The sequence below is a fragment of the Equus caballus genome, chromosome 23, assembly GCF_041296265.1.
Source record: "Equus caballus isolate H_3958 breed thoroughbred chromosome 23, TB-T2T, whole genome shotgun sequence".
In the NCBI taxonomy this organism is placed as follows: domain Eukaryota; kingdom Metazoa; phylum Chordata; class Mammalia; order Perissodactyla; family Equidae; genus Equus; species Equus caballus.
In genome coordinates this window covers 38,214,913-38,235,527 of record NC_091706.1, presented here as the reverse complement: position 1 = coordinate 38,235,527, position 20,615 = coordinate 38,214,913, and the positions used below count along the sequence as shown (strand labels likewise).

The window sequence follows — 20,615 nt, the reverse complement described above, 5'->3', positions numbered from 1 at the left end:
TAGCTGAAGACTTAATTTGCTCATTTAAGTTTATTTAATCCTTATCTTGTTTCTTTAGAAAAAAATTATGCACAAAATCTGTTGAGGCTTACAAATCTTGGAATAGGGGAGTTGTAAAATTCTGCCATAATGAGAATGGAAAGCGAAGTCACGTTATAAAATTAAGAGAAAACATTCTTAATGAATAACATGATTGGAAATGGCTCTAATAGAAAATTATATTTGTACAGAATTTTAAAGTATTCAATGCTTCTGATACAGCGTACTCTAATAGTAATGTTTCGGCAGTCTTAAACTCATCCCCTTTGTAGATTCATTTGTTCATTCAATACATGGAAGATCCTCAGTGTATTAGGTACTATTGCACATTCATAGGTGAAAACAATAAGCATGGTCTATATGCTCATGGTGTTTATAATCTGGATGGAGAGACAGTTACACTACAGTGTGATAATTGTTGTGCACGAAGTAAAGATAGGGTGCTATAGGAACACCCAGAAGGATACCAGAGCCAAAGTTGTTAAGAAGAGGGTGGACACTGTCTGGGGGAAGTAGAATTTATCCTAAGATCTGAAAAAGGAAATGAAAATGGGAGGAAGTAGGAAGGAAAAAATGTTTCAAGCAGAGGGAATTGCTTGTTCAAAGGCTCTGGCTGTGGGGAAATGAGAATAGTTCCATTTGGCTGAATGTATATACTCTTTGGAGATGGTAGGCAGGAGCTATATTCTAAAGGGCCTTATAAGCCTTGTTAAGGACTTTGCAGTTTATCCTGTGGGCACTGGGGACCTATTGTAGGGAGTAGCCTGAACTCTAGGGAGTTGGAAAGATGAAGATAATGTGAATAGATTATTGAGAGCTATTAGAAAGCAGAATCATTGGACTCAGTGATTAATTAAATTTGGGAGACAAGAAGAAAAAGAAGTTTGGCTCTTACTTGTAGGCTTCCTTGAGAAACAAGGTGCCAAGATCACTGGATCCCAAGATTGCTACTTTTGTCTTCTGCTATCAGTAGATTTCGAACTCATTGAGAACAGAGACTATACCCTAACATCATGTAACCATGGTTACTGGCAAAAGATTTAATAGGAATGAGGAGAATTTAAGCTGGGTTTTGATGATTTCATTGAAACAGTTGGACTTATAATGATGATGGACTACTGGAAAAAGATTCAACAGGTAGTTAAAAATCCAGAATTATAGCCTAGTAGAAGGAAGGGGATTGCCTAGATTTGTAGATTTAGAAATTATTCACACACAGGTAGTAGTTGTTAGTGGCTAAATTCTTCAAAACAGAGTGTTGAGAAAGCAGAAGAGACATTCCAAACTCAACTCATTTTTTTTCAGTTCAAAGGGAAGAAATTAAACCTTCAGGGAAACAGAAAGACTGGCCAGATACAAGTAGGAAGAAAATCAGAAAAATGGAACGCCTTGGAAGGCAATGAGAAAGAGCTCCTTCAAGAAGAAAGAGATTATTAATTTCAATTGTAATTTGATAGTACAATGAGTCTGAAAACTAAGAAAAGATAGTTTGTAGATTAAGAGATTTTTCCTTAGTGACCTTGTTAAAGACAGTTTTCTTAGAGTAATGTGGCAGAAACTGGATATCAGGGCATGAGGAATGTGTAAATTTTGCAGAAATGGAGATGGTGACAGTAGAGAATTCTTTTGAACAAGTTTGGTAGTAAAAGGAATGATTGAGATAGAATAGTTGCTATTAATATATTTCCAGGAATAAAGAAACACTTCTCTCCACTGTTTTAGCCCCGCCCCCCCACCAAGAACATCAAAATATAAGAGGAGGAGAGAAGGTGGAAAATAAAACTCATTGTGTGAAAATTTACGCTTATATAAAATGCATAATGACAACTGCTTTTAATCATAAAGAACTTACAGTTGATTTTGAGCATATTAATAACCACAGCTGGGGTATTAACTAAAGATTTCTCGTAGCCTAAGATAACCCACTTCAGAAAATGTAGCTATATAATGAGTTTTTAAAGGAACTATTATTTTTGGAGCTAAGAAAATGCTTTAGACTGAGTTGGAAGGACAGCCATATATAGAGTGCGTGACCAATTTCCATAAAATAAGCTCCAAAGGAAGAGTGTCTTTAATTTACTATAATTGACTTATTTCAAATATTAATTTTTGGAAATAATTTTTGTTAAGTTTGTGAGTGTACTGAGTTAGCTGTGCCGTTTCAATCTGTTTTAATTTTCATCCTTTGGCCAAGCTTTTATTCCAAGTGTATACATATGCATTTTATAATGAAAGTCAATGTAAAAATTTCATTTGATTAATAGCATTATGTTTTACAGCAAGTGTTTCCAAAATTTATGTGTGAATATATAGATTTCTTTTCAAGTCCACCCACGCCTGTGTTCACTATATTTGCCAAAAAATGCCAGTAATGAGAATTCAGTTCTTTAAGATACTGTACATTTAAAGTGGGGTATATTGTTTCCATTATTAGCAATGTTATTATACAGTATTATTTTCCCTTTTTAGATGTGTTGATCTTTTTGAGCCTGTCATTAGAATAGTTAGGAACTGCAAAAGACTCTATTCTCCACTTTTATAAAAAGAGAGAAATGAGAGAGAGAGAAAAAAAAAGAGAAAAACTTCTTGTGTGGGCAAGAGAATCTAAGAAGAAAGTTGTTATTGGAGCCTTTTCTGGTGTGGAGAAAATTAAGAATTCCTATCTTTGCCTTCACTCCCTGTAAAATCCAAAGGATATCTTCCTGTTTGGAGCAGCACTACTTGCTTGTTTCTTTTGTGACTTTTTGAGGAATGGTGCCTTTTAAGCTAACCTTTGCGTTCCCTTTGCTCTCATCCCATCTGAATTAAGACCATTTGGAAGGTCTAGTTGGCAAGCATATTCTTGTTTATCAATTCAAAACACAGATATTGTGGATACTTTCTTATGTGTGGATAAAACCACTCAAGTGAGTGTAGGGAATAAAAGAGAAAAGTTAAGGGTGTAAAATTTAATGTATGTAGGAAGAATGAACAGCTGACTCTTATAAAAAGGGAATACTTGTTTGCTTGGTGAGACTCAACATCTAGGTTCCCCACCTATATCTTCTCTTTAATTTGAGATCTTTGGAAGAGGTGCCACTGCTCTTGTAGGTTTGTATACAAGGGACCAGATTTGAAATTCATGTCTTGATCCTGGACTGGACACCAGGTACAGGGCAGTGTCATGGGAAGGGATCATATTTGACATTGGGGAATGTGTATTACCATAGATTTCTTTTTTTCAGTAGAAAATAGCAAAGGTCATGGAACTGGCAGTGAATGGATCTGTAGATAGAATCTCCAGATATATTTTTAAAATAGCCTATTCCATTAGAAACATTGAAAAGGTGTTTTTTAGAGCCCTTGAAAGTTTTGAGCCATTTAACAATACTAAGGGAGACAGAGCTCTTGCCAGCTACTAAACAGATCAAAATTTACCTTTACAGATATCTTTGGGATTACAAAGGCTGTTTTAGGTTACAGAATTTAATACTAAATTTTGGAACAGCTCCAGACTAAGCAGGGTCTCTGGAGGCCATGTTGCTTTTGACCAGCAAGTCCAGGGTAAGCTTGAGGTCACCCAAGGTTTATGATCTTTGGTTTGGGAAAGCCCATGTTTCAGGAGTCCTTAGAAGTTCCATCGATTTTATTGTCCCCTCTCATGGCCCAGCTTGTAGCATTTCCTCAAGAATTTTTCCAAAGCATGCAATTAGATATCTGTCAATAAGATTGCTTTGTGGGGTACATATTATTTGGCAACTGCTTTTTATGCTTACAATATTATGAATGTCTTTCCATGTTTATTTTTTATAGATCTGTATAGTATTCCATTATAAGGATATAGAACAGAACAGTTTACAAGTTCTCCAATTATGGATGTTTTGGTTGCGTATTATTGGCTATTATAAGCAATACTTGAGTGAACATCTTTGTGTTTGTCTATAATATTGTATATACTCATACTCACTTCACTGTGCCCTCATTTGACTGTTTTTATAGGACAAATTTAGATTCTTAAAAGCAAATGAGTCTTCTTATTTCCTGTTTCATCTATAAAATATTTTGTGAACGCAATATTAGTACAAGTCTCTTTTAACCCATAATATGCTTTTCCATATCATAAAAATTGTAACTTTGGTGACTCCATAAGAGAGTATGTTGATCACATACTAGGCATGATACGAACTTGCAGTTCATGTGATATTTGTCTTTTTGTTTAAATCTAGAATTCTTTCTTACTGCCCAAAGTCTCCATGGACTACTTTATCTCTTTAAAGTTGATTTTGCTGCTGCTGTCTCTGTGGCTGACTAGTAGTGTGATGACAGGGTGCCATTATTGGAATGAGAGACCTGGACTTGAATCCTGGCTTTATTTCTTAATAGTTCTATGACCCTGGGGAAGTTAGTTAATCTCTAAACCTTACTTTCCTCTCCTATAAAATGGAAATATCTACTTCCTGGGTGAAATTAGGATTAAATGTATGCAAAGCATCTATCACATAGTAAGTGCTCAACAGATAGTAGCTATTCTTATTATCTCTAATACTGAAGATGATCATAGATTTACAATAAAATGCCTCAATGTTCATCTTTCGATTCTAAGAGCTATTATCCTTAAATGCTCCATCCACTAGGTTCTAGTCACTCTCAGGATTGGATTGACCAATAGAGAATAACATTTATAGCTTTGTCTCATAGATTTTGTTAAAGATCTTTCTGTATATTACATCATTTTGTTCTCAGACCCTTCTTCCAGTAGGAAAGACTGTAGGAAGACTTAGTTTTGTTTGTTTGATTTTCTTTTCTTTTTCTTCAGTTGTTATCTTGGCACTGCCATTTTTTAGCATATGTCATCTGGTTAAGACTGATTTGCCTGCTAATTCATGAATGTGAGTGAGAGAAAACGCTGGGATGGCACCGGCAGTTGACTGGACTAGAACTTGGTTTTCCTTTTCCCAAAGTTACCCCCATGCCTGATGACAGCTTCTCTTGATAACTAGAAATAAATAACAGATAACAAAATAATTCTTACACATTTCAGCAGTTCAGCTTCAGTAATGTTGTTAATAGATTGCGTTTTTTTAAGGTAATTAGTCCTTTAAGATAAAAACTGTTACAGTAATTTAATTTGATTTTTCTTCTCCTGAAGAAGGAGTTTTTCATAATCTATTCTGAGTCAAGAGAAGAATCAGTTAAGAGAAAACCTTTGTTTGAAAAGTGAAAAAAGTTGCCCAGGCAACCTGTATATGTTACCAGTGTGCTGATTAATCATCGCCAACATTAATCACTGTCATCAGTTATCACAGGAAGATGACTGCTGAACAGTCTACACTATTATCATTCCATCATTTTTCTACAGATCAATTTAGTACAAAAGATTAATTGTACACAGTCATGAGGATTACGACATCAAACCTAAATAAAGAGGCAGAGCTTTTATAATTTGGAAAATCATGAATTTTCTTTTTACGTCCCTTCAGTTATTTGATTTATTGATTTCTTAAAGTCCTGTGTTTTACAATGAATAAACTTTTCACAGAGGTCTTTTTCACATGAAAAAGGCTGACTGCAGTTTATAGCTTCACCAGTTTCATTTGTACTAGATGAAGTGAGGAAAAAACCAAGTCATAATGTTTTACATTGTAGGTAAATTAATTAGCTCAATATATTTTTATCAAAGTTTTCAAAAAATTGATCACTTTATTATTTAACCATATATATGTAAAATTTCTAATATGCCCCATTCTTTTACATTAGATCATTTTCTTTGAAAGTTGCTTAATATCCATAGTTTTGGTTTTTTTTTAGACAATTGGAATAATCTTAGTATTTTCATTATCTACTCCAGAATAGTGAGAAATGTGTACATTTCATACTAGTTTTATGTTCAGGGAAGTAAATATTGGCAATTTTTCCCCCAAAATCTCTGCTCATTTTAGGTGTCTATTTTTAATCCATAGAGATTTTAATTGCTCTGGGCATTATGTATACTAATATTTATTTTCTAACGTTTATTCAAGAATGCTAATGCTTAATCAGAATATTGGCAATGAAAGTTTTGTGCTATAGAACTTCAGTTATGATTTGGGGTCTTTCTCTGTGTAAAAGTACACTAATGTTAAACTCCATGTTCTGTATTTTAAAAATAGTAACTTTAGATGATGAAAAACTTTATTTTTTTTCTGTAAATAGCATTTCAGTGATCTTATGTTGAGCCAGGTTTCTAAGTAAAGAATTTATTCTTGAATTTCACGTTAGATGTGATTTATTTTTACTAAACCTATTAAGTGACTGTCATAATTTTGGTTAATTTGGTTCAAGTAGGAATTCGAATTAGCATCTTTTGTTTTTCTATACTTAGGGAAAAAGGAGAGAAATTCTCTGTTGCACTTGAAAATTAAATTACAGGTCTTTATTTTCTATACTGAATTAAAACCTGTTACATTCCTCAGTATAAAAAACAGTACAGTCAGTGTAGTGGAACCAAACTTTGTAGACTTTGCTTTTTTGGAGAGCAAATTATTTCAGGATGAAAAACCCCAATAAAATTTAGTTGGATACTACCTATTTTTAAGCTAGCCCAGTATATAGTCCTGTTTGATAAGTAATTGATTAGATCAGACTATTAAACCATTTAATCTGGCATGTACATTGTGTGTGATAAAAGGAATCCAACTGTGAATTTGAGTGTATTAAATAATCTTCAGGAAGTTCCACAAAGAACATTTGAATGCCTTGAAACTTGCAATAACGCATGTTTGTTCCAAACACGTTTGCTTTGCCTAGGTTTTGCTCATCAGGTTGAAGAAATGCTAATCTTGTCGCATTCAGCTGCTGGGTTTCTGCAATATTCTTTTCCTTCTCCTAGGGGTTAATTAGCCTTCTTTCAAAATGTGGCCTATTTAGCTGTAGATTCGCATGATTCAGCCAGAGCTGGCTGTACAAAGCAGAACCGTTAACAGGCGGGTGTGTCCAACTGCTTAATTAGCCAGAATAAAAAGGTCCTTTGTCAAACAAGCATCTGTTGCTCTTGACACACCTGACAGCCGCATTAGGCAAGGATGACTAGACTGAAATTGTGCATGTCTCTCCTGCAAGAATATACAACTCATTTACATATGGGCTGCATCATGGACAAACTGCAGGGGTTTATTTAGCTTATCAAAATGGATTAATGTGACTGCATTTGTGGCTAATAAACAAATATCACTTGAAAGGAGGCTGTGAAGGAACTAAACTAACCAAATTACTCCCAAACATAAACAAAGCACCAGAAAGCACTGCTAGATGAATGAGAACTCCTCAAATGTACACATAAACCTTTATACTGGGTCTAAAAGAAAACCTACAAATGAAGCATGCTAAGGTACTACCCTCATGTGATGATCCTTGCTTTGCAGAAATGTTGGAAAGCTACCAGAATACTCTGAATGTGTCCGTGGGTTTAAATGATCTGTTTAGCAAAATTTGGCAAGAGGGTTATACCCCTCAAACAAGCTTTAACTTTCTAATTGAGCTGCTGTTAAATTAGGTCTTCAGAATTAATCAGTTAAAATACCTCTGGAAAAATACTTATTAGTTGGGTTTTATTATGGCCTCAGTAGAAAGAGAATACTTCCTAATTTTGATGTCATAGAGAAAAGGGATGTCTGTCCATTGTTGTTGGAAATGTAGATCAGAAATGATACATTGAGAATTCCGAAGACTTTGCTGCTCAGACCAACAGTCTCTAGCTTTTCATTTGGAAGCCCTATCATCATGATATTGCAAAGCAGTAGTAGTGGATGTCATGGGCTTTAGAGTCAGACAAACCTAGGTTTGAATTCAGGCTCTTCCCTTTACTAGCTGTGTGGCTTTTAGCAAGTTACTTAATCCACTTGTTCTTCAGTTTCCTCATTTGTTAAGTGGACATAATAACACTTCCATTATGGAGGTCTACTGAGGATTAAATGAGAAGGTGTATTTCAAGCACTTAGCATATTGCATGGTACCTGGAAAAGACTTGTTAAATGAGAAACCAAATTATGATTGGGTTCTCGAACCAATCTCTGGAAGGGATGTGATTGAGATGCTCTCAAGGCATCAGGTCTTGGTAAAGAGAGTCCCTTCCTCCAAGTTGAGGAAGACAGTGAAATCAGAGAATGAAGTTGTGCCTGTTAAGGAAAAATGGAGACAAAACTGAGAGACTAAGTTCTTATCAATTGGCATGACCCTGTAATTCAGGAGCCAAGGAGACTGGATATTCTTGAGAGTAACCAGAAGATGTCCTGGGACAGTTATTGGTTGTCTTGGATTAGGCTTTATGTGCCAGTTTTGATGTGGTATGTACACAGAGCCAGAGGCTGGGTGGAAATTTCTCCATGACTCTCTAAGTTATATAAGCCATCGTTTTCTGTCTGTCTTATTTTCCCCACTCTATTCTGTAAAGATTACTCCTGTTAAATAGTTGAGATCTTTTTCCTTTTTTCACTTTCTGGAAGTTCACCAGTTTGCTTTTCATTACTCTCTTCACGTCTATCTGTACAACGTCTGTTATGAAACTCAGGACGTCTAACATGGTCTAGTCATTTAATGCATGAGCTTTAGTGTTATGTCCAAACCCTCCTTTTCTACTTCCAGCTGTTTGACTTTCACTAAATGATTTAACATCTGTGGGCCTCAGTCAACACAGCTGTAAATGAGGAAAATCGTAGTTCCAATCGTTTTGTTACACATTTCTGTTAGTAAAGTGGTCAAAACTTGGGTATTTCTCTTCTGTATAAAAGAAGTGGATCAGTGCAAATGTTATCAATATCCAATATTCAAATGTTATCAATACCCAAATAATAATTTTCCATTTTCAATCTGGATTTGTAGGACTAAATTTCTGGTTACCCTAAAAGGTCTCATGAGCTCAAATGCCTATAGAAGCCAGGCAAGTGAATGAGTATCACTATTTAAATATTTTGCCTATAAAACACATAATATAGGCTCACCTTTTCTAAATTTTCAGATTTTTCAAGATAATCTGGAAATTTGTTTTTTAACCCAAAACTTTTCTTAGTTTTAAATGTTGGCAATTAAGAATTTTAATTTATAGTCACTCTGAACCAAAACCTGTCTGTGGAGTCCATAGGATGCCAATTTCCAAGACTAGGTTGTTTATCTTCTGATGAGATCTCTCAGGTGGTTTATTGAGAATTGTTAGGAGTTGCTTTAAAAATACATTTACTTTTTAAAGAGACCTTCATTCTTTATATTCTTGCATGTTTGGTCTAAAACAGTGGATGCCAAGTACGAGTCATAAGCCAAAAAGGGGTGTGTAGACTGGTCTGCAATACGATGGATGGGCACGCAAGAAAGCCTCTATAAGGTTCCCAGCCAGTACTGGGTGAAAGAGAAGGAAGTTTTAGTGTGAGTGACTTCACATATGAACTCACTCACCTTTGATTAAGCAGCTTAAACAAGAAGCCATAAGAGGTAACATGTTTTCCTCATCTGTATTCTAAACTGATAAAGGCCACCAGTTATCTTGGAGTTGGGAAGAGAAGCAAAGAAAACCTCACTGAAGATGGTATCTAACATCTGGTTTGTTCCTCATTTCCTGTAGAAAGGCATCACCTTACTCTCACTATTAGCTCCTCTGCTGTAGTACAAATGGCATCGATAGTCTATAAGGATGTAATGAATCAAAGGACACTCGCTTTTGCTTCCTCTTTGAGGATGGTATTTTTCCCCACTCTATGAGGGAATGAAAAGGAAGAGGTCCAGATAGGGTTCCTAATGTGTGTATCCCTTCCCCATATTTTGAGAAACATTGGTGCTGCAGTAATCTTAATTAGGCAAGAGTAGTCAGCCTCAAACATTTTCAGGCATATCTGTGGTCTTAATGCTAGTCCAAAGGAGAATATGTGCATGTGTTTGGAGATCAATGCTACATTAAAAAAAAAAAAAATCAGCCACTATTTGGGATATTTTGTGTAACAATCTAGATTTTCAGCTTCTTTTGGGAACTGGAAGAACTGACAGCTACAGCTTACCTTTCCCATAAATTCACAATTTTTTGGAGCTGAACATTAGCTGACCCAAATAAATGGGAGTCACGTTCCTTTTATTTTTTAGGCCCCTCCCTAGCCACCTTCACTCTGTGTGCCTGAGGTTCCTCATCGGTAAATGGAGATTATAATCATACAAACCACATTGGGTTATTACATGGATTAGTTTATTTATGAATTAACATGTAAAGCATTTAGAAGAGTTCTTAGCATATGTTAAACACTCAATCAGTGCTGGCTGTTACTGCCATATCTTTTGTATGTGCTAAGGTTTATTGTTTTGCTTTAGGGTTTTGACTAACAAAAGAGTAAGAATACTCAATCACCTAAAGTGATGCCAACGTCAAGGTCTACAAATTAAAATAAGCACAGATTCAAAGTGAAAAAGCCCAGTCCCATGTCTACTCCGGTCACCTTGAGCTAGTCTCTTAGCCTCTCTGGGCTTTAGTTTCCTCATTCATAAAATAAGAAAGTAGATTGCATGTCTTAAGAGGTCTATTTCTAAAACCGAATGAGATGATAGAAAAGGTTTGGGGAAAAAAATTGGAAGAGGTCACACTGTGACAAAAGATGCTGAGAGGGGTTAATTTTCTACTTGAAAGAACTGAATACTCTTTCAGAATTTTCTTAGGGAAAATTAATGTTTGCCATATTGTTCACAGATTTAAACCATAATGCAGTATTTTTCTTAGGCTACCAATTAAATATCATTTTTCACCCCAGGAAAGAAAATTAGAATCCTGGTCCTTGCTCAATAGCAAAGAAATGAATATTTATTCTGTTGACTGTATAAGTAGCAAAAGGGAATGCCAAGGCCAGGAAGTCTGAGAAACCACACTTGTTAGAGTACATGCTGCAAGTTTTAATCCTGTGTTAGTAGTAGGTCAGGCACATAAGAACTGAAAAATGGGCCATGTTGAATTGTGAATGAAAGGAGGTAAAATTTCTTATCTGTGTTTATAAATCTCATTTGTGTCATAGTGATCCTCCCGATCCTTCAAAATATTAAACATTATTGATACTTGGCTATCTTTGTTTAAGAATATAATTGAACTTTGATTTTAGTACTGTATCATACAACATGCAGAGAAAATTATTGAGCTTAATGGTTTTGTTAAGTTTAGGGTATATCAGTTGGTTTTGGATATACATTAATTTTTTAGATCACTGAATAGTAAGTTTGAAAGTTGGAAAGGACCTTAGAAATAATTTATTCTAAATCGTACACCTCTGGTAACATCCTAATAGTCTATCAACATGTCGAGAAAGTACTGTTTGTGACATATTTGCATCCAGTTAGGAGTTGTGTTCTGAGAATTGAGTATCTTGACATAATTTTGGACTCTAGTTTTATGATGTGTTTGAAACAATTTATAACAGATTTGAGACCTAAGGAAAGTAGATTTCAATGAAGTTCAACCTTTATAGCCTCAAGCTAGGAGGTACTAATGGGGATTTAAAAAAAATATGGATTGGTCATTTTCTGTACATATTTAAAAAGTGATCAGGGTCAGCTTGGTGGTGTAGTGGTTAAGTTCGGCGTGCTCTGCTTCAGTGGCCTGGGTTCTGATCCTGGGCCGGGACATACACCACTCATCAAGCTGTTCTGTGGCAGCAACCCACATACAAAATAGAGGAAGATGGGCACAGATGTTAGCTCAGGGTCCATCTTCCTCACCAAAAAAAGAAAGGTCAAAATGACTATAAATGTGTATAGAATATCAGGACAATTTGGGTAAGAGGTATCCTGAGAGTTTAAAGTTAGTATAAGATATTAAGAACAAATACAGTACAGCTAGTCATAAAGGAGAGCATTTAAAACTTTATTTCTATTTTAATATATTTCAGAGACCATCATGCAGACATCAGAGACTGGGTCGGACACAGGTTCGACAGTGACTTTACAGACATCTGTGGCTAGTCAAGCAGCAGTGCCTACACAGGTGGTACAGCAAGTACCAGTACAACAACAGGTAAGGAGCTGCTGTTCTCAGAGAAGATGCTATGCCTTCCGTTGTGCTGACTCCCCAACATAGCTGTGTCCAAAGATGATTGGATTATACTTTTTGGCCCAGTGGATGCTAAGACATGCTTAGTTCAGTTCTTAGGTTAATTCAGCAAATGTTTCTTGAGCATTTCCTGGATGTGCCAGGTTCTTGCTGTGTTAAGCTGTCGGGATGCAAAGATAAATATTCAACCTCTAATCCCTATTCTGAAAGAACCTCTCAACTCCTAGAGAGCATTTATTTCTGATTTGACCACCCTAGGTAGGCTTTCTCCTTCTCTTCTCCCCTCCCTTGTTTTTGTCACAACTTCCTATTTCTTTCGTATTGAAATGTCAGCGATCGTATTTTTATATAATTGGCTCACAGTAGTACTTAATAAGGAGAGGGTACCTGTACCTCATGGACAGGGATTTTGCCTTTGTGGTGTTTTCAAAAGTGCCTGGGCATTATGGTGACTGATAAATACTGTTTAATGAAAGTTAAATTATCTTAAAGATCTGGAGATCTGACTCACCCCATTAAAAAAGCGAGAGTGGATTCATCATCACATGTTTACTACAAGGCTTATTCATACTCAGGACACTTGGCTTGTTTAGGAAAGATACTGACAAAATACTGCTATTCATGCCAGTTAATAGTTCTGCATGTGGATTGTGAACACATTGGCCTGTCATTTCATCTAAACAGTGGCAAGAAACGAATGAGAAAGATCATGCCAAAAGCATTATCATGAGACTTGAGATTTGCCTGTAATTTCTTAGCATCAAGGGGGATCTTTTGCAAATGTTGCTCTTAGAATTATGAATAAGTTGGTAGGGAGAGGGATATCTTTTCCTAAATGATGGACAGAGGGACTCAAGGTGATATACTTTTCAGGAGATACAAGTGGGATGGGCAGGGAGAGTGCTAGAATTACAAAGGGTCTATAACTTTCGGGGTAAATAAAGACATCTGAAGTGATTTTTCTTTTTTTTTAATCTTAGCACACTCCACTTTCTGGTCTCTACTGTACACACATGCATGTGTGCACACACACACACATGCCCTTCCATCCCTCACACTTCCGGTTTATTAGGTTGAACTATATGCAGTTGTGATCTACTAAAACAACAGTCTTATATGTTTCCATCTATTAGTTATGTTTCTTATCCTTATCTTTCTTTCTTTTTTACCATTAAAAATGAGTCTTCCCCAAAATGATGTTCTAGAAGCGTCTGGTATTATTGATGTCGTCACCAATTTCAAGACTCTGAACGTAATTCAGAAAAGGGTAGCTTATGGCGTATTATCCGAACAGTAAGTAGAGATCAGTTGGGATGGTGTTATCTATAATTTGAAAGATAACTCAACAGTCTATCAATATTCAGGAAATGTGGAACAGTTAAACTCACCCTGGTTTGGGTTTTGTGTCATTTGTGGAAGAAGAATGGCTTTGAGAGCGGCTGTCTCTAATAGTAGTGTGATGGAGATCCTGTTCCTGTCTCCACAACGTGCCCTCAATGACATTGAAATGTCTGTGCTACGTGTATCTGGCCCTCTCTCCCGGCCTCTATCTTTCCTTCCTCCTTCTCTCCCTCCCTCCCTTCTTTTCTTCTCTTTTACTTTACTTTCTTTTTTTAAAAGCTTTTCTTTTTATTGAATTTATATATCATCAGATATTTACTACAGGTCTTATATAGTGTCTATAATAGTGTAAAGACTCAAATAGTTCAGCAAGCTTGTGTTTACAAAGGAAAAAAGCAGTCCTCAGCCTCCCTCTACTTGCATAAACCCTTCCTTAGAGGAAACTACTTTTACCTCTATTTACTTGTTATTTTGATATTTACCTACATGTCTTCAAAACTAGTACTTATTTGGGGCTGGCCTGGTGGTGCAGCGGTTAAGTTCATGCAGTCTGCTCTGGGAGCCTGGGGTTCTCCTGTTTGGATACTGGGGCGGGCCTACACCCTGCTTATTAAGCCTTTCTGTGGCAGGCATCCCACATATAAAATAGAGGAAGATGGGCATGGATGTTAGCTCAGGGCCAGTCTTCCTCAAAAAGAAAACCAACTTATTTGACTGTTTCTTGTCTTTTTAGTTTTAAGCATTGTCTTATCATGCTTTCTTCTTTCTGGTCCCACCATAAACACACACACAAATCCTTCCATCCCTCATGCTCCTAATGTACTAGGTTGAACTATATGCAGTTTTTGATCTACAAAAACAAAAATTTCATGTTTCACCCTAATAGTTATGTTTTATTTTTGGTAGATCATTATTCAGTGCTTACGTTCCCATGATATATATAAATGTTATTCAAATCTAGCCATGTAGTGAGCTGTGGTTACCTTTCTTTCCTGTACAACTTATTTACTTTCCCTGGATTTAATGATTGTATTTCTTCTTAAAGAAGTCTCTCAGAGCATCCTGACTTGCTCCAGTCTGCATTGGATGCCCTTTGCTTAGCTCCCATCCTGGGATTTCCCTTCACCATCGTCCTGGGGTTTTTCCCTCTTTCTTATGTTGGCTTTCCTGTTTCCTGGATCACTTGCTTGAGCACAACTTCTAATAACTTCCAAAGAAATGAGAAATGTTTGAGCTCTTTTGTGTCTGAGAGGGAATTTATTTATCTTCACAGTTGCTTGGTAGTCAGATGGGTACAGAGTTTTGGGTTGGAAATCATTTTCATTTTGTAAAGGTTGCTCCATTGTTTTCTTGTTTGCAGGATTGCTATGGAAAATTCAAACACCGTTCTGATTTCTGATCCTTTGTATGTGACCTACATGTTTTTTTTCCTCTCTGAAAGTTTATAGAATGTTTTAAATCCCAGTTTCTTGAAATTTCATGATGGTGTGCCCTGATGTGGGTCTGTTTCATACCTTGTGCTAGAACTTTGAAGGCCCTTTTCAAGACGGATATTCATGTTCTTCACTTCTAGGAAATTTGCTTCAATTCTTTCACTTACCATTACCTCCCTTCTTTTTTCTCCTTTTTTACTTTTTGGAATTTTTGTTCTACTTTCATTTTTTTTTTTTTAAGATGTTATTTTTCCTTTTTCTCCCCAAACCCCCCCGGTACATAGTTGTATATTTTTAGTTGTGGATCCTTCTAGTTGTGGCATGTGGGACACTGCCTCAGCATGGCCTGATGAGCGGTGCCATGTCCGTATCCAGGATCTGAACTGGCAAAACCCTGGGCCGCCGAAGCCAAGCGTGTGAACTTAACCACTCAGCCACGGGGCAGGCCCCTGTTCTACTTTCAGTTTTATCACCGAGCTCATCTTAACTTTTCTTTCTGCTATCATCAGTTTAATTTTCAAGAGCTTTTTAAAATTTCTCTCTACATTCCTTTTTATAACATCACTTTTTATTTCCTGATTATATTTTTATCTCTCTCTGAAGATACTAATTTTTTTAAGTTGTTGAAATTTTCTGTTCTTCGTGTAGTCTGTTTATTTCAAGGTACTTTGTTCTTTTTGGGTTTTTTTGGTCTCTGTCTTTTATTTTAGTAGCTTTTCTCAGATGTCTGATAATCTTTGGGTGTTTATCCATATTTTAAAATGTGAGGATAAAAAGCTAATTTGAATGCATGAGCGGGTCTTGTTGACTTCGACATAGTGTTACTGACTGGACTTTTTATCTGGGGACCCTCTGATGTTCAGTGTCTTTGTTTTTTCTCTTGGACTGGTCATATTTTTTAAAAAAACTTCTGTCTAGTGGGTGAATGCTTTGCTGCCTGGGAGCTGAGTAGGGGACGAGAGTTGGGTACTTCTTGCACTAATTCACTTAATCCTTCTCTTTTTCATGTGGTATCACCTGATCTTGGTCTTTCTCAGTGCAGAGATTAAACCAAAGAATCAACCTCCAAACTTTCACCAAAGTTAGGGAAGGCCAGTCACCTCACTGCATGGAGTTTGGGTGGAGAGATCTGATTGCTTCTTAAATAGAATCACTTTTTATATTAAAAACCAAAACTTAAGTTGCTGCCAGAAGTGGAAAATCATTATCACTAGCCATAAATAGAAGATTACACCTACACAGATGCACTTTGTTTATGTCCTCATAAAAAATGATCTCAGGTACTCATGGACCACACTTTGGAAAACATTGTTTTATGATGCCATATGGCTTATTCCCAACAGGCATATTTTTCACTTCCTGAAGTTAGCTCTTTCCTCTAGGACATTCAAGGCAGGTGATACCCTATGTCCCCTTACACCAAGCAAAGAAGGTGAGAACTCTCCTTTTTTTTTTTTTTTTTTTTTTGTCAACAAAGGGTTTTATTTCACATACTGGGTTAGTGTGATATTTGCCTGGAGATTCCTGTTACGTTGTCCTTCCAGGCTTGTTTGAAAGGATTTTTTCTTCTGTCCTTTCTTTTCTTTCTTTTTTCCCGCTAGATCAGTGTCAAGTTTGAAGCTCCCCACTGCATTCTGAAGCTGTCCCTGTGGACGTAAACTGTCTCTAACTGATAAGATTAGTGCTAGAGTAATTTCTTATTGCTCTAACATGCCTATAATCTTTGTATTGTTAATGTCCTAATGTCATCTTGACTTTTCAAACTGTAGTAGCACACCTTTAAAAGTTTCTCGCTTTTGTCACTGACCCATGATGTTATATTGAGATCATGGCATTGATGTCAAAGGTAGGTAGTTCTATTGATTCAACATTCCATTGTGTCTTTGCTTTGGCCATTTTGACATAAAGAGAAAACCTATAGCTAAATGTTTTTAGATGTTGAGACATGTAATATTATATGTATTAAAATGTTGAGAAACCAGAAAATTTTAAGATCTTAATATATGGTTCTGTTTCTTCCAAGCCCTCAGGTTTCTAATTTCACTATGTAATAAGTATCAAATAAAATGTTGATTCTAAAATTATTTCAATGTTTTTTCATTTATTCTGTATGATCTCAAGAATCAATTTGTCAGCTTTCCTTAGACAATCTGGTTCAGGAATGGAGAATTCTGAGCAATGATTGCAAGGTCTTGATATATAATACTTTATCAAATTTCTTTTGCAATTTTTCATTTCACAAAACATCATCAAGTCTCAGCTTCCAAATATAGACATTGTTACCCAATTCAGTAAGATCTATACAAATGTTCAAGTGTAGTATCTTCATTAGAAACTAAAATTTTGATATTAGCATCCTATCATCTTTATAAAAAGACTCTTTGGACTGGGGGGTTTCTGTAGACTATAACTAGACGTAAGCTGTGCTTCCTTCCCCTCTCCTCGCCTTGAGTGATTTGTTAGTTTCTTGCAGATTTTTCTTCACATTGGTCATTTAATGCCTAAATCTAAGAGGTCTTCTAACCTGCTTGTCCTAGAGCTGAATTAAAAATCCTACTATTCCATTCTCTTCCATAGCCAGCCAGTTTAGATTCTTTTCAAGGTAGAATGGAGATAAAAATTAGAATTCTGTTCCTTGTTTTAATCTTGGGCTCCAGATATTCTACAAATGCTACTGACATTGAGGATGTTTCCTAAACCAGCTTGAACCAGGACTCCAAGAATTTTTTCTCCCATTCAAGTTTCCCAGCTTTAGCTGCACTCCCTACTATAGTTCTTCCTCTCTCGACTGTCTCTGCCCGTCTTCCCTTTTCCTTGGAAAAGGGCACACATCTTTTCTCTCAAAGTGGGCAAGTGTGTTGTCTCTATACTGCTTCTTCTAAACATAACATCCCAGGTACAGTGGAGCACTGGGGTTGAGGGGCTTCTATTGTGAGTTCAAAAATAATTTTTTTGAAAGAAGCTGTCTACCTTATTCAAATTCTTTTATTACTAGAGACTGCAGTCTTTACCTTTTCCTGCCCAGGGACTCAGTGTGTTCCTAGTGAATCTTTGGTATATAATTAAGACATTGAACCTCTTTTTATGTGATAAAGACTCATTTCAAAATTATATTCAGATAAGAACCTTTGTTTTTATACAAATCACCTACATAGGCAGTGGCTCTTTGTGTGTATTTTGAGTTATCAAAATGAAAGTAATAGCTGTATGGCTATATTGTTTCTTTTTCTTTAGTATCAGTCTATCACATATTTAGCATGTCCACGTAAGTAATGAGTATGTCCTGGAGAGTGAGCATATTATCCCTGTGGTGAAGAAGATAATTGACGTTTTGTTTGGGAAACAGATCCAACCAGAATAGTCAGTTAGTTTCTAGGCAAAGGGCAATCTTCCAGAAGGGTGAGTTTTAAATGAATCTTCTCCCATAGATCTATTCATTCTGGCTATCTATAAAATGATGCCTCAACCTTTAGGAAATAGATTTTGGGAATTTCACTTTGTTAGGAATACTCCTGAGATCCTCATATTCCTTAGACCACAGCTTCAACAGTGAGTCATTTCTGTCTTCACTCCTGTTTGCCGTATTCCTGTGATGTAGTATATTATTACAACCAGAAAGAAACAGTGATAATTAGCAAGACACCCCATGAGGAAGTTCTTTTGGTGGAAGCAATCAATAGTGGTTCAGGGAAAAAAAGATTGCTTATACTATGTTAATTCATAACAGGATATTCTTTTGGATCGATATGTGATCAGTCCTATCTTAAATGAGTCCCTTTGCTAGTTGGGAGAGCTAAGCCTGAGAGGGAGTGCACTCTCATTCTTGTCTTTATCTTTCTTTTCTCTTCAGGGTCAAGAGATTTGCTTTCTGCACATCCTAGCTTTGATGGATGTGAAAAGAATTCTTTTCATTTGACACCATTATCTCATATAATCAACAGAAACAAAGACATTTTTCTCTCGTTTGCTCTTAGTTGGGACTTGAGTCTCATTGGCTTGGTTCCCTAAGGGGACCGTGTTCTCATAATTAAGACTGTGGCAGACATCCTAAAAGATGGGGTTACATTTTAAAATGAATTCCAGTTGAATGTCTTTTTATAAAAAAAACAAAAGACAGTGATTTTAGCTCTTGAAGAGCTTACTTATTTTTAGAACAAGAACTGCTAATTTTTAGTATCCAATATGAAAAAGTAAGGTATTTTGAAGGAACGTGATAATTTACAATTGAAAGAAATTTTGCTGTGCCAATCCAATATAAAGGCCCTACAGTTGACCACTTCTACTGAATATTTGTAAAAATAAGAGCTCTACTATTTAAATAATTGAGTAATCATAGTTTTTTATTTTCTGTTAAGTGATTTTTAAAATATTTTCTTATCTGGAGTTAGAACATTGAGATCAGTTCTGGATACTATATTTTAAAAGGAAATATGCAAGGCATTGTGTTAAATGCTGGGGTTTCAAAGGTAGTTCGACATGGTTCCTGATCATAGGAAGCCAATTTTTTAGTGCCTCAGGAGTGAAGATGGAGATTGTTCTTGGGAGTGAGGGTCAGTACTGCCTTCACTAAGGATGTGACCTTTGAGCTGCCTGCTGAAGGAGAAGTTGGAGTTCACAATGGAAGTAAACTGGAAGAGGGTATTTCTGATAGAGAAAAGCATAGAAGAGCTCAAGTGGAATCAGGAAATTGTACTGGGATGTGAGGGGGTTAGGAAGTGAGGGATGTGGAACAATGTTGCACAAGACCCTCCTGTGAGAGGTTGTCAGATAACCCATTTGTGGTGTCTTTACATTTATTCTCTTCCTAGTATTTTCCTTCTTTTCCCTTTTCAGCTGATGTATTTCTTTATGTATTTCCCCACTGCCAGTTTTCTTGATAGAGACATCTACATTTGTCTACTCTATTTCCCTTTTGTCTAGCCATTTCTTAATCCTATGAAATTTGGATGCCACCTTTATAAATATGGGTACTGTGCACTTTGAACAGAACCAAATCCAATAATATTCTCTAGGATCTTTCTGGATTTTTCTTTGACACAGGAAACTGTTGATTATCATGTATCTCTCTTCGTCCCTTGCTTTTGGGCTTCCCCTTTTGTTTTTTTGAGGCCTACTTCATCAAGGAAAGCAGGATTCATAGAGGTTAAGAGAATGTTAGTAATAGTTAGAAGGTTTCTAACTTCATAGTTAGAAGATTTGTGTTCAAATCCTGGCTCTAGCTCTTTCTAGTTGTATGACTTTGGACAAATTATTAACCTTTCTGCAACTCCGTTTCCTCATGTCTAAAACAGGGATAATAATATCTAGTTTATACTTAGCTATGGGTATTAAATAATATATTTATTAAATAATTTAGGATAGGATCTGGTATATAATAAACCTTTAATAAATTTATTGTTTTTTATTATTATTTTCATTGTTAGTGGTAGTAGTAGTAATATTGTCTGACTCCTCTAATGGAATATTTTGGGGTTTTGGACTCTCTTTTATATAAGATTTGTCTTTTCATTTTCTCTCTTTGCCCTCACAAGTAACTCATTTTCTGCAGCTATTTTAATCTTAAAAACTGGTTGTTTTCATTTTCTTTCCTAAGCAAGAACCTCTGATCCTTCCTTTTATTGCTGTGGATTGTGAATTAGGGAGGCTCAGGCACCAGATCAGAATGGTCTGAGCTGCAGGGGTGACATTGGTATTCTCCACCCTGGATAGGCACCCAGTGCAGTCACCACAGTGATTAGAGAAAATCCCAGAAGATTTCTCAGTAAGGATCAGGGATACCT

The 20,615-nt window shown here is 36.1% G+C and overlaps 1 protein-coding gene across 16 annotated transcripts in view; it reads left to right on the top strand.

Annotated features, from left to right (window-relative positions):
- Positions 1 to 20,615, top strand: part of RFX3 (regulatory factor X3) — a 264,606-nt gene that overhangs the window by 100,262 nt on the left and 143,729 nt on the right. For all 16 annotated transcript variants that reach the window (XM_070248213.1, XM_070248210.1, XM_023627284.2 and 13 more), the window contains one exon: positions 11,901 to 12,025. In XM_070248213.1, coding sequence (XP_070104314.1) covers positions 11,909 to 12,025 — 117 coding nt within the window. In that variant the 5' untranslated portion in view covers positions 11,901 to 11,908. The remainder of the gene's footprint in view (positions 1 to 11,900; positions 12,026 to 20,615) is intronic.